The sequence below is a fragment of the Rhinolophus ferrumequinum genome, chromosome 9 (genome assembly GCF_004115265.2).
Source record: "Rhinolophus ferrumequinum isolate MPI-CBG mRhiFer1 chromosome 9, mRhiFer1_v1.p, whole genome shotgun sequence".
Lineage (NCBI taxonomy): Eukaryota > Metazoa > Chordata > Mammalia > Chiroptera > Rhinolophidae > Rhinolophus > Rhinolophus ferrumequinum.
The window spans coordinates 24,094,967-24,109,012 of record NC_046292.1 but is presented as its reverse complement, the minus strand read 5'-3'; the positions used below and the strand labels follow the sequence as shown (position 1 = coordinate 24,109,012).

Below are 14,046 nucleotides of genomic sequence, written 5' to 3'. Positions count from 1 at the left end.
ATGAGCAGGCAGCATGACCCCCAGGAGTGCTGGGACCCTTTCTAGGGGAGAGAATGGCCCCTCACCTGGCGGGACCAAGTAACCCTGTGCAGGGGCCGAGAGGTTGAACCAGTGACCTGATAAGGGTCAGGGGTCACAAAAGCTGAAGGACCAAAGGGCACGTTGAATCATTGGGGGAGTTGACTTTTATTAAGCCCTGACCGTGAGTCCCACACATTGAAGGCACTCGCATATCCGTTCTCTAATTGAACACCTCCTCACAGCAACAACTCTATTAGGTAGGCCTGATCGTCTCCATTTTACACAAAAGGAAACTGAGGCACCCAGGGCATATAGCTGGGGCAGGTGGCTAGGGCTGAGGAACATGGATTTATTCCTGGGCTTTTGGACCCACAGCTTCCCACCCCTACGGCTGCACCCCTGAGAGATGCTGGGGACTTCCAACCCAGGCCTCCCCCATCAGCCCAGTGCAGGCAGCCCCTCACAGGCTGGTTTTCTTCATGTGGTGTTGAAGGCAGTCTGGTAAGAGAGGAGGGTGAATGTCTGAGCCCAGAAAGATCAGGTCGCCTGAGAGGAGGTCGTTCTGTTTGTAGGATGAGGTGCTGGTGGCCCGGGCTTTCCTCGCTGCCAGGCACTCACGGCACCTCTTGCTCACTAGGTAAGCCAGCTCCATGAGGTTGAGCAGGATGCAAATGGCAGCCGTGATCACCATGAAGAGAGTGAAGATGTTCTTCTCCGAAGGCTTGGAGATGAAGCAGTCCACGGTATTGGGACACGGAGCTGCGTGGCACTTGACCACAGGAGGGAGGGTGTATTTGGGGTAGAGTGAGTGGAATACATAGAGGAAGATGGCATCCACACCGGCCTTGAACACCAGGCTGCAGACGTATGTCCACCAGAGCCCACCCCGCTTCTTGCCCGGGTTCAGGTAGAGGTGCCCGCCATTCTCCCCCACCAACTCTCTGTGCTTCTTCTCCCGTGCCTTCCGGTAGGCCACATGCATGACCACGAGCAGCGACGGGCACGTGACCAGGATGAGCTGCAGGGCCCAGAGGCGTACGTGGGACACAGGGAAGAACTCATCGAAGCAGACGTTGGAGCAGCCTGGCTGCTCAGTGTTGCAGTCAAAATCTTTGTGGTCGTCACTCCACACGCGCTCAGCCGTCACCACGTACACCAGCACGCGGAAGATGAAGACCAGGGACAGCCAGATGCGCCCAAAGGCAGTGGAGTACTTGTTGACCCCGCTCAGGAGCCCTTCGAAGATCCCCCAATTCATGGTGGGCCCAGGTGTCGGCTGTCACTGCAGGGGAATGGTAATCATAATTGCCCACATTAACAGAATACTCACTCGGAGCACTTTCTAGAAACATGGCATCATATCTAATCCTCCCAGCCACAGAGGAGCTAGGTTCCATTATTGTCCTATTTTATAGTCGGAGGAAACTGAGGTTTGGAGGAGTTATACAAGGTCACGCCACTGTTTAGGTGCAGAGCTGGGATTTGAGCACAAGTAATTAAATCCAGAACCCAACTCTTACCCATAAAAGTGGGTGAGGCGGGTCCAGGGAGCCACTCCTTCCTCCCAGGGCCTGCGGCTCTGGTCTTGCAGTCCTGCAGAGTGAAAGCTTAAGTAGGTGGGACATTTGGCTTTCTCCCTCGGTTCCAGCCTGGCCCCCTCATCAGGGGGTTGGGCCTTGGGAAGACTTCTTTCTGTGCACTGCTCTCTCCCCTTAGACAGACCCTTCCAAGGCGAACCCACTCTTTGCCTTTTACTTGGCTTGAAGGATGCGGTTGGAGACGAGGCTGGAACCTGGTCTAACACTCAGTAAATATCCAGGCCGTGTCCATGGCCTGCTAAGGTATGACTCACTTGAAGCAAGGCTAATGGCGATCCAGCTGAAAGAGAACGTAGGGGGCAAATGGTTCTCTTTATATAATAGGCTTCCTAGAGTAGCCTGATATTGCAGTGTTTCCCAAACTGGTGTTCCATGGAACCCTGTCCATAGTCTGACTGGAGGAGTCATGAGAGAAAAGGCATCTGTGTTCAAGAAACGTAGGCAAACATTGCGTTTGACAAAGTGAAAAAGGCCCCTTTACTTGATCAGGCTAATCAATTCACACTGTGATCGCCAAGAGGAGGACAGAATACGTAGCAGTGCCCGAACTCCTTGGACCACAGAACCTTTTCTCATCATGTTGTGTAACGTCCTTGTCAAGACACCAAAACGGGAAATGCTGCTCTCCTCACTTCTGCTGGTGAGTTTGATGTCCCTCCCCACAGGAATGAACTTTACCTCCATTTAAGGAATGTGACTGCCGTGATTCCTCTGGCTGGTTCTCAGGACCATGTAGTGGTCCTGCTCTACTGGGCCCCCCAGGACTTCAGGGAGCCTGTCCGCACAGCCTGTTGCACTAAGGGGTTCCTGATGGCCTTCTGCGTGTTGGTCCACGCTGAAGGTCACCATGCTGTCCTGCTCCCCTGCAGGACCTGCAGCAGTTGAGCAGGGTAGTGATAAGAACCAATATTTATTAGGTGTTTATGCAGTGCCAGGCACTGTTCTGAGCATTTTGCATGAATCAATGCAGCAACTGTATGAAAAGGTATGATATGTTTTTATTCCCAATTTACAGATGAGGAAAGTGGAGCACAGAGTGGAGCATTAATTTGCTCACAGTTACACAGCTGGTAAACAGCAAAGCTGGGATTGAACTCAGGGATGCTGGCTCCAGAGCCCACACTCTGGGCCTGGACCCTTTTCCTTATGTCACCGGAAGCTGCCTAAACATCTGGTCTGTGCCTACTCCCTCGTCCACCAAGTGGGTCCCATCTGAAGGGGGGTAGGGGTGTGTCTGCTCCCTACTCTGCCTCTCCACTGTTTTGTCTACACCACTTATCACTCGGATGTGGGGCCCCTGCTCTGAATCATCAGCTAGTCTTTGCTCAGTCCTGCCTAAGGTGGGTGGAACTCCTGGCAGCTTCTCGGAATAATTAAGGAGGCTCCAGCCTTAGTCTCCAGGGGCCTTGGCCCAGCCCAGCTGGGGTGGGGCAGGGTGGGGTTGCACAGGCCCAGGCAGAGCTGCTCCGCCTGCTCAGCTCTCGGTTCCCCTGTGAACCTCTTTCCACTCAGTCCGTGACTCCTGCCTCTGTTCAGCTGGGGAGAGCAGATAGAGCCCGGAGCTGAGGAGCGGGGAGCCCTTAATTCTTCTACCACCAGGACCTAGGGTGGCGGATGTGTCCAGGCCACCTCCCTCGTCTCTCCACCAGAGAAGTTTCCCTCTGCTAAGTGTGCTGAGAGGCAGAGTACATTGGGACTCAGACGACCTTACCTGAGTGGCTACTCCTCAGGGCTCTCTGGGTACTGGCTCCTGGCAGCTGGCAGTCGACTCAGCAGGCAGCTAGAACTCATGTCAGGAGAGAAGGTGTTTGGGGAGGCCCATTCCTGGGACAGAGCCTGCAAGTCAGCAGACAGCCTGGGTGTGCCGCGGGCCTAGAAGGAGGAGGAGCCGCACCTAGCACTGCCATTGGCTGGGTCCCAGACTCCCCAGGCTGCTTCTGATGAGACCCAGGAAACTTAGTGGTCACTCCTTCCAGGGTGCTGAGCCCAGAATCCTAGCATCCTCTCAGGGGAGATCCACAGGTCCACTCTGACCCTTGGCTTGTCCTCCCATCCCTGGCTTTGTGTGGGAGGAACCTGGAAATCCCTCAAATTCTAGAAATTCCCCACTGCTCGTTTTGGGGATTCTGCTCTCCAGACTCTTCTCTCTCTGGTTGCTCGTCAGTGGCCTCCATTCTCACAGCTTCAGTTACCTTTGGAAATGCTTTGACTCCCAAACTCTGTCTCCAGCCTGAATGCTCTTGCTCCGTCAATTGCCCCCACCTGGATGCCCTTCTCTCGCCTTTCTCCTCACCTGGTCTGCTCCTCCTCGAAGGCTTCCCTGACTGTGCTGCTCCAGGTGGCCTAGGCCCCAACTCCGGGCTTCCGTGGCCCTGAACTTCCACATCCTCCTCAGACTGGATTGGAATAGCTGATCTTAGCTGAATTTTTCCAGTCCACGTTTTAGGGGTTTGTTGTGAGCCGACCAGAAGGCAGGCCAGCCCCTGACCCCCAGCAGCTCACCAGCTTGGCCTTGATCACCAGCTGCACAGCCTCTCACGACTGCAGGGAGGTTACAGAACAGTCTCCGCATCCCCTGCCATCCTGTTACTGCCAGAATCCAGTTCCGTCTTTGCACCCCAGCACTGAATACATGAGGGGTTGCACAGAGAGCCATCCTCTCTTCTGCATACACAGCCTCACTCTGCCCCAAAACACACACACCAAGCCCCTCCCCAAACCCTGCATGGATGACTGCCCTTCCCCCAGGGGGCTGCAGCCGATTTCCAACACCACACACATTGGCTAAACCCCAACACCACTAACCCTTGTCTTCAATTCAGGAATCATCTCTGAGACGCTGCTGTGTGCCAGGTGCTGTGCTTGGTGCTGGGCTACCCAGATAAAGAGAGGACCAGACGAGTCTGGGCAGGGTCTCCCAGCTGGGGACAGGCACACAGAGGAGGGGCCCAGGGACACACTGAGGTAAGAAGGGTGAGCTCCAGCTGGAAGAGGCTGGACTACACAAGTCCTGTCCAGAGAAGGTGCCTCCCCATTTGATGGGGTGGGGTGGGGTGGGGAGGGGTATTTCAGGGAACGGCTGTAATGCAGGGGGCCTCTGCATTTGGGCCTCACGCCCGTGAACCTGGCCCCACACCCCTGCATCTGGAGCCTCAGCCACACCTCTGCTGCTTTTAGTTCTAGGCAATCTCCCAGTTTCTCTGCTGTACCACGAGACAGGTGATGCCCGTGAGGGGTGTCCTGAGAAGACACTGAGCGCGATGCAGTGCAGCGAGGGAGCACAGGCTGTGGAGCCTGAATCCCAGCTCGATCTCTTCCTCACCTTCCATGCTCAGTTTCTTATCTGGACAGTCGGCCAATCACATCACGTACCTCACTGGATTGATGTGGCGGTCGCCCCAGCCAACAGAGGTACGGTACTAGAACAGTGCCTGGCACAAAGGAAGCCCTTTCTATGACTACCTCTGACATATGTGAACTGCCCAAGTATGCCTGGCACTTGGTGGGTACTCATAAAAACACACTTCCTTCCCCTTCCCTTATCCCTATGCTTTTTCTCTCTGAGATGTAGGGAAGGCAGAGAAGGGAGGGGGAGACTGACATACTCAGCAGAGAAAAGTCTCATGTGGATGGATGTTGTCTTTGGGTTAAAAAGGCAAAACCTGGGCCAGGCAGTGACTGTTGGAGAGGTGGGGAGGGCAGGCAGGGAGCACCCCGGGAGGGTTTCACATTAGTGCATAGACACAGCCTGTTGGCCTAATTAACTCTAAGATTCCCTTTATCAGCAGGTCACATGGGGCCAGCAGCCACAAACATCGCAGGTCCACAGAAAGCACAACACAGCCACTCAGGTACACACTTACACACAGGCCACACTTATGGGCACACATGGGGCCGTGCTTTGTTTGGTTCACTGCTGTACCCCTGCTGCTTAGAATGGTGCCGGCTGCCAAGTTAGGCCTCCATTTATGTTTACTGAATGAAGGATGTATGAAATGCACACACCCTGCGAAGAGAGTCACAAGAGGGATACATCTATCCCTCTCCCACATTTCCCCTCCAAAACTATTGCCAAGTACAGAAGAAAGGAGACACACAAATGGCTCAGGTACAACATTGTGAGAAGTGCTATGAGGCATCTAACAGAGAAGGGAGTGCCAAGTTCTGCCCCAGGGAGACCCAGAGAAGGTGACATTGAAACTGGGTCTTGAAGGATGTGTAGGAGTTCACCAAGAGGAGATGAAGCGGAGAGGCCTTTGAGGCAGAGGGCACAGAGTGTGCAGAGGACCTCTGTGAAAGACGATTAGAGAGCTTCAGAGAGTTGGCTGGAGTTGGGGGCCCAGGGGGCACCAAAGGGCAAGGTGCCTGGAAGGTCAGCAAGGACCTTTGGACGATGAAAGACTTAGAACGCTGTGCTAAGGAGTTTGGATGTATCTGTGTGTGTGTGGGGGGCGGGGGAGTGGGGGGTTTGGGGAGGTGAGGGGTCAGGGGGGGGATGGAGGAAGCTACGTGGTCAGATTGGTACAGTTGATTCTCATTATTCATGGTAGTTAAGTTGCGTAAAGTCATAACAAACACTGAATTAGCAAATACTGAAACTTTGCCGGGTGGGAAATACAGGGTTCGGTTTTGAGCCTCTGGTTGCAACATTTTCATCACCGGGACAATACGTAACCTTGTTTCACGTGTGTTTCTGTTTAAAGACACCTTATTTAATATATACCGTTGAATCATTAACATTGAACTGAGGGCCAACATTCCTATAGCTCGTGCCTGAACGAAGCTCGTCTAACACACGTACTTTCTCCCTAAGGCACATCAGAGCCTTCCTGCACTTAGGAGCACTAGACAGACTGTAGCACTATGCTTGGGGGCCGTTTAAACAGCAACATCACTTTCTGAAAGCACAAGAGTGTGAAAAAGTGGCAATAAATTAACCAGAAATAGAATGCTGATTTACAGTAGGAACACTGAAACAGGAAGGCAGAGTGCCGCCGTTGTTCAGCCTCAGCTGGAAACGTGCACATTGGGTGACTCAAAATTTTCCCTGCTTTGTGCATGTCCATGAACGACTGCGGAAGTACCATTGATTTAGGGGCTAAACAAATACATTGTAGTGAGTATACAAACTCACCAATATGGAATCCATAAAAAATGAGGATCAACTGTGTTTAGAAAGCTCCCTCTGTTGGAGAGAGGAGGCAGGTGAGACCAGTAAAAAAAGTTATTGCAATGATTTAGGCAGGAGATGAGTCAGGGTGATGGATTTAGGAAAGTTGGTAATTACAACTCGCGGTGTTTGGGTTCTGACGGGTGAAGGCGGAAGTAGGAGGAAGGCCCATGATGGTTCCCAGGTTGCTAATTTTGGTGATTTGGCAGGTGATGGGTCTACTGATGGAAGTAAGGCACACAGGAGGAAAAGCAGGTTTTTTGGGGGTGGGGAATGTGGTGTATAGGTTTCCCCCAGATGTTTGGGAGTTAGTGAGTTCCCTGGAGCATGTGCTGAGTGGCAGGGTGTGGAGGACAGCCAGCAATTGGTAGCAATGGCTGGAGTCCTCGGCCCCGAGGGGGTGGTGGGAGCCCCTAAAGTGGGACAAGGCAGCCTTGGGAGAGTGTGTTGAGTGAGAAGAGAAGCAGGCCCAGGCAGCGGTCTGGGGAGCACGGACATTTTAGGAAGCAGGCAAGAAAGAGTTGTCTGTGGAAGAGAAAGAATAGCCACGGACAGAGAAACCGGGGCAGTTCGGGGAGGGGAGAATGTCATGAAAGAAGGATCGAGGAAACCCATCTGCAGAGAGGCCCGTGGAAGTCCCTGGTGACTTCTGCCAGAGTAATGCAGCAGAGCGGTGGGGACAGACGCTAGAGGGCAGTGGGGGGAGAAAGTGCAGATTGTATCTTTTTCAGGAAGATTGCAAGGGAGGGAGAAAGGCCGGGCAGTGGGCAGAGGGATCAGGGCTGAAGAAGACTTTGCTTCTTCCAGGGAGACAGGATCAGATGCTTAGATGGAAGGGAAGGAGCTGCTGCAGAGCCATTTGTGCTCTCTATGTCCCCCTGATCCTCAGCCCAGGCATTTCTGACTCCCATCACTGTCTTCATCGTGTTCTTCTGGCCCAGACTGACTCTCCCCTGAGCCCCAACTTCAGGAGAAGGTCCTGGTCTCCCTGCTCCCTGCCTGTTCTCCCTGTTAATGGGTTTGGTGGGGAGGGGGTTGAACTGTCTTCTGGAGACCAGCCCTCCCCCCCGGATCCTATCTGAATGCAGCAGGCCAAGGGCAGGATAGCCCTGTGACCTGGTACCCCACCATCAAAATGATTGTTTCCAAAGGAGAGGAAACTTTTGGTCCTGGGGAACCAGATAAGTTGCCTGTGGGGCCAAGGTGGTTCCCATTCACTCTACTCAAGAGAGGTAGAAAAGTGCATTGATGTCCCACTGGGAACAGTTCTCAACCAATGACTGGTGGAAGTTAGGGGATAAATCCTCTGGCCTCCTCAGCCTCCTGTTGAGATAACTGGGAGGCCCATGTCCTACTTTTCCCCAGAGGTCCCAGCAGGATTGAGCTCAGTTGCCCATGGAGGTAACTTGCTCCATTACACACACTTCATCCACTTCCTTTCCTTCTCGGCCACACTTCCCCTCCCATGCTGCAATTTCCTGGGGTCACCTCCCGAATAAACAACTTGCATGCAAGTCCAGGTCTCAGACTCGGCTTTTGAAGAGTCCAAAGTAAGATACCTCTTGTTTGAACAGATAGTAATCCTATTTACTGCAGAACTCTCCATTCTTATCCTACCCAGCCACATGTCCTCACAGAGCTTGTGCTCTTGTTGACTATTGATTGGCTCAGGGGTGGGAATGGCCCCAAACTCAGCTCATCAGTTATACTTCCCTTGCTCAGTTGATTGGCCCATTGTGACAATGTAACCCGTACTGATCTACTAAGGATTCTTCCCTGGGACTTTTGAACATGGGACAAGGAGAGTGTCCATCTGATGACAAATACAATGAGAAGTGAGGCGTGGACCTACTGGTGGTCTGCTGTTTGGAAATGCTGCTCTGCTTGATGAGACAAAGAATTCTGGGACAGAAAGGGAAGTAGAAACAAGAGAGAAGCACGTGAGTGCTCCGAAGGCATTTGTGTCCCCAGCTCCATTTATCTCTGGAGCCCAGCAACATTGTTTTCCTTTCTGCATGCAGGTAGGTCACTACATTGTCCCTTTGCCTGAGCCTGTTTAATTTCGGTTTCTGTCACTTGCAACTAAAGATACTCTGAGGAACCTTGGGTTTGTCATTTAACAGAGCCTGTTGCACAGGTTTATGTGTTTAATAGGTGTTAGTTGACTGATGTATGCCGTCTGGACTTTACTTCCCTCCTTTGGGGATTGGGGTCATTAATAACTGCCTTATAGGTTGTTGAAAAGATAAATGAGAAAATAAAAGAGAGAGGGCTTTGCCAACTCAGAAGCATCTCATCCAAGCAAAGAGCCCAGTTTGCTGGGGAGGAGGGTGAGGCATCTTGGGTGGTCAGTGCCCTGCCTGGGTCCATGGGTGGACAGGACTTAGCAGTTGGTGGCAAGGGAGGGCTGCATGAAGATGGTAATGATGGGAGTGGAATGGGAGGAAAGGCTAGGATGGGAGAGAATGTTTTTTTTCTTTTTAAGGAATCGATACAAAAGGCAGAGAAGGGAATTAAATGTTTATTGACTCTGTTATGAGTATGCACTGGGCCCAGCTCCTCGCATACATCAGAGTACAAACTAGCGACCTGGAGGCCAATGTTTTGTTTGGCCTTCATGGTGCTAAAGAAACATTTTAATTAATTGCCACCGTATACAAATCTGGGGATTCCCATGAAAATGTGATTGAGGGCTACATTTGAAAAACCGGAAGTTCTGGCAACATGGCGCCAGATGCTACAATATTCTTGTAGCATCAACAGCTGGAGTGATCAATAGCTGTCCCCTTTCGATGGGGTATCTACTCTCCAGTTTGCCACAGACCCCACCAGGCCCCTTCACTCATGTATGTTACTTGCCTGGTCCTTAGTCATTTAAGATTGTAATCCTGGACTTTCTCAACCAACCTTCCCAATAGCCCTGCAAGGTGGGTACCCTTACAGGTGATAAAACGGAGGATCAGAGATGAAGCGAGCTGCTCCGGGTCACACAGTTCAGGAATAATGGAGCTGGGATTGTAGCTCAGTTCTTGTTGATCCGAAAGTCCATTCTCTTGTCATAGCATGGGGACTGTTTGGCAGCATGGGGCGGGGAGCAGGAGGCGGTGGAGAGGTTTTATCAGTGATGGGAAGTTGGGGGTGCCGTGGATAGAGGCAGGGAGATTTGGGGAGCAGGATGATATAGTCAAACTTGGACATTGCCCCTTTGGTGGGACCCTAGGCTGTCTTAGGACGTGGAAGCTGGGCCTGGTGGGCTGAGGTAAACAGAAATGGATGGTTGTGGCTGATTAGCCAAGAGAGTGAGGCCAGAATGATGTCGGTGTTTTGGTGAGAGTCTGGGTGGCTGGTGCTTCCCAGGAGTGGGGTAGGGGAGGAGGAGGGTGGGGATGAGGAAAGCAGGTCTGATAGAGGGGATGGTGTGTCCAAGTTTGGAGGTGTTGGGTTTGAGGGCCTGTGGGATGTCCCCGGGGAGATGTCCAGGGAGAGTCAGCTGAATGAGGCTGGAGAACAGAAGAGAGCTCCACACTAGAGATAATGTCTAGAGATGAAGCTGTGATGTCTAGGTCAGACAAAAGGACCCAGGCCTGGGGGGTCAGGACCTTAGTATTGGGTGGAGACCGGACAGACGCAACCCCTCAATCACTCTCTCTGACCTTCTGCAAGGTAATGAGGATGCCCACCCCCCTCACCCAGCAGGCCCCTCCATAATCGGCTTCCCTGGGGATGTTTGAGCGAAATGGATGAGAGTGAGGCAGGCAGAAAAGGAGGGAGGGAGAACTGGTTATCGCTTCCCCTCGGCTCCAAGTGGATAATTACATAGCTCTCTGAGCCCCAGGACTGGGCCAGGCGGCAATCCATAAAGACAGCCTCTCAAAATTAATGGGACTCCAAGGGGTTTGGGGGTGGGGGAGGGCCATGGTTGAGAGAAGCTGAGGTGAGATGAGCTAGAGATCGGAAGACACTGTGTCTGGCAGAAAGTGTCTGAGATGCAGGGTTTGAAACAGAGCTGGAGAGAGATGGAGGCAAAGGGCAAGGAAACTGAAGCCCAGAGAGGTTGAGCTACCTGCTCAGAGTCACACAGCAGTGAAGTGGCGTTTGATCCCTGTCTGTCTCCAGAGCACCTGGCCTTAGTTCATGCTGTGGTCTGGCCTTTGTCTTAATTGAGAAGTCAGGGAAATGGGCCTGCAGTAAACCCTGAGCCGGTACCTGGGGGGAGAGCATTGACTTCTGGAGAGGGTGAAGGAGGAAGAGGGAGCAAGCACTACTTGTCCTTCAAGCTCAGCTCGGCTGGGATCCCTCCCCCACTGGAACCAAGGGCTTCCCTGTGCCCCACCAGCAAGCCTTCCTAACTCTCTCTAGATCTCGTGGAAGAGTAATTATTTCACTCTCATATCTGTCCTCCCCTGAGGCCATGAGCCCTTAAGGGCAGGGCTGGGCCTGCACGATCTCTATCCTAGCACAGAATGCTCAGTAAATTTAAAAATCAAGCAGAAAAGGGACATTAGTGGAGCTGGAGTCTGAACACATTAGCAGTTTGGTTTACATAACTGTGCCAATGTTAATCTGTTGGCTTTGATAAAGTTACCATGGTTATGTAAGATGTTAACCTGAGGGGAAGCTGGATGAAGGGCCCATGGGAGCTCTCTGAACTATATTGGTAATTTTCACATTATCCCAAAATAAGTTTATTAAAGAGAAACAACAAGAGCAGACACTAGCTGCTGTTTGGGGGCCGGGAAGGGCGTTGATAAGGTCTGGGCAGAGGTCAGGGCCCCAGATGGGAGCTGGGGTGCAGAAAGTTGACGCAGGAGCCCCACAGCGGCGTTCTCACCCAGATGGGGCACACAAAGGTTCGTGGCATGAGGGCAGTCCAGTTAGGGCAGCACCACTCACTTAGGGCCCCACTGGCCGTGTCACTAGGGTCCCAGCCTGAGTCTAAACTGTGCTCACCCAGAATTCAGTTCAGCAGGAGGATGGGGGTAGGGAGAAAAGCACCTAAAATATCCTGACAATGTTTGCCATTTACCTCACACCTATTACGTGCTAGCAGCTTCCTAAGCTGCTTCACATATAGTATCTACTTGAATGCTCACAAAATTCCATTGCCTGGAGTAGTCTTAAGCTCAGAGAGGTTAGGTAATGTCCAAGGTCACACAGCATGTTCTGGCCAGAGCTCTTCTGAGAGCCAGGATGGGAGACTTTTTCAAGCTCAATCCATGAAGGGGACTTATTGTATGAGGATAGGAGCCGCTGGACCAGCAGGCATCCAGCAGCCTGGAACTCGGGAGCTGGCAGGATTGAGGTTGCCTCCAGTCCCTTCTCCCTGTGGCTTCTTGGTCATCTCATCTTGGCTCTTGTCTGCATTGCTGCTCTGTCTTCTCTGACACTTGGCCCTGAAGGTTGTTCTGTCCCCGGTACTTCGTGATGATGCCAGCTTCCCTTTCTGGCCTCTGTGCAGAAGGAACAACTGATTGGCTCAGTTCCTCCTCCTATGGACTGGCCACCCTTAGGTCCAGGCAGCTGTGGCCTGGATGGGTAGGGCATGCAGGCCGATATGGCTCAGTCTGCACTCTGTTAATGGATTGCTTGGGTTTGAATCCCCACTTCCTCCCTGTGTGATCTTGGGCAAGTCATTTCACCTTTCTGTGCTCTCAATTCATCACTGAAGTAATAATGGTACACTCTTCATGGGGTTGCTGTGAGGACTGAGTGCGCAGAAAGGTCTTACGACAGCGCCTGGCACAGAGGAAGCCCCTCCTTCGACTGATTATTATGATTATTTCCATGGTAGAATATGGTGTGTCTGCTTGGCAGGGGAAGTGAGTGTGGCAAGCCGTGAAGGACATGTCTGCTCCACCCAGCCAGTGCATGGACTGTTGACTCCAGCAATCTCTCTCCTAACCTGTCTGTGATCCCGTGTGAAGCACTCAGCCTAAGGAAAGTGAGAATTCAGCCTTCAGGATCCGGGAGGGTGTGTGTGTGTGTGTGTGTGTGTGTGTGTGTGTGTGTGTGTGTGTGTATGTGTGTAATAATTTTGACCTCCCTCCCCCGCACTGGCTGAGACCTTGGGCAATGGCCCTGCTTTGGCCCTTATGCCCTCACAGTGTCTCAGCAGAGCACAGGTGCATGTGTGGGCAATTGATGGCTCTTAGTGGGAATGAAGGGCTTGTCTGAGCATCAGGAATCTTCTAGGATTGCAGGAGACTCTTGCCTGATCTGGGTAAGTTAGCAAGTGGGAGATGGGAAAGGAACGCAGTGATTTTAGGGGAGAGCTGCAAAATTTGAGCTCCTTCTTCCATCCTCATCTGTAGAACACCTATTTCTCCCAGCTCAGAATCCTGTCTAGAAGCCTCTCTGGGCCCCCAGCTGCTGGGCGCATTGGTGGAGACCAGGGGCAGGAGAAGACTGAGACAGTTGGTAAGAAGTTGGCTCAGGCTTTCAGATATCAGGTCCAAGCAGGATGTGGGAGGACGGAGAGAGGCCATAAGGAAGCTTTGTGTCAGATACTATTCATTTAATCCAAACAACAATGAGGAGCTGTGATGATCATCACCCCCATTTTACAGATGAGAAAACTGAGGCATAAAGAGGTTAAGCAACTTTTTTTCTGTTCATTTTGAACATGCCAAGGTTACTTCTACCCCTGGGCCTCTGTATTTGCTCTTCCTTGTCTACAGTCCTCTGCCCTCCAGTCTTCACAAAGCCAGTGTACCAGTGCTGTCTTGCCATGTAACAAATTGCCCCCAAGATTAGTAGCTTAAAATAACAAATATTTATTATCTCAAAGACGCCATGGGTCAGGAATTCAAGAGCAGCTTCAGGACCACATTATGACTTTCATGGGACGTAGGCACTTTTGCCTTTTTTGGCCCCTTCCTTCTTAAAATAATGTAAAAATTATATTTTATCATTGTGTTGATATAAAGATGGATACATTAACATTACATATTAAAACACTCTTTAACCTCAAATTTCTTTTTCCTAATTTTAACAGAAATTAAAATATCTTTGTGGTTCCTAAAAGTATTATGGGCCCTGGGCAGCGTGTCAATTGTGTCTAGTGGGTGAATTGGCCCTGAATGTCTTAGCCAGGTAGTTTTGGCTCAGAGTCTCTCATGTGGCTGCAGTCGGGATGTTGGCATGGGCTGCAGTCATCTGAAGGCTTGCCTGAGACTGGAGGATCCACTTCCAAGATGGTACGCTCACATGGCTATTGGCAGAAGGCCTCAGCTCCCAGCTGTGTGGGCTTCACCACGG

The 14,046-nt window shown here is 51.8% G+C and overlaps 1 protein-coding gene across 2 annotated transcripts; it reads right to left on the bottom strand.

Moving 5' to 3' along the window:
* Positions 1 to 96: 96 nt before the first annotated feature.
* GJB5 (gap junction protein beta 5) lies at positions 97 to 3,493 on the bottom strand. Of its 2 annotated transcripts, XM_033114833.1 has the most exons (3): positions 3,331 to 3,493; positions 1,542 to 1,614; positions 97 to 1,303 (listed from the first exon to the last, which is right to left on the bottom strand). In XM_033114833.1, exon 3 carries the CDS (start codon positions 1,277 to 1,279, stop codon positions 482 to 484), a length of 798 nt encoding a protein of 265 aa, XP_032970724.1. In that variant the 5' UTR covers positions 1,280 to 1,303; positions 1,542 to 1,614; positions 3,331 to 3,493; the 3' UTR covers positions 97 to 481. The 2 variants fall into 2 exon arrangements, with proteins under 2 accessions (XP_032970724.1, XP_032970723.1); XM_033114832.1 differs by lacking the exon at positions 1,542 to 1,614 and having other exon boundaries at positions 103 to 1,303; positions 3,331 to 3,490.
* Positions 3,494 to 14,046: the final 10,553 nt, after the last annotated feature.

What these genes read in the sequence shown, in the direction of transcription:
- GJB5 (XM_033114833.1), bottom strand. Translation starts at nt 1,279, where the DNA reads ATGAATTGGGGGATCTTCGAAGGGCTCCTGAGCGGGGTCAACAAGTAC.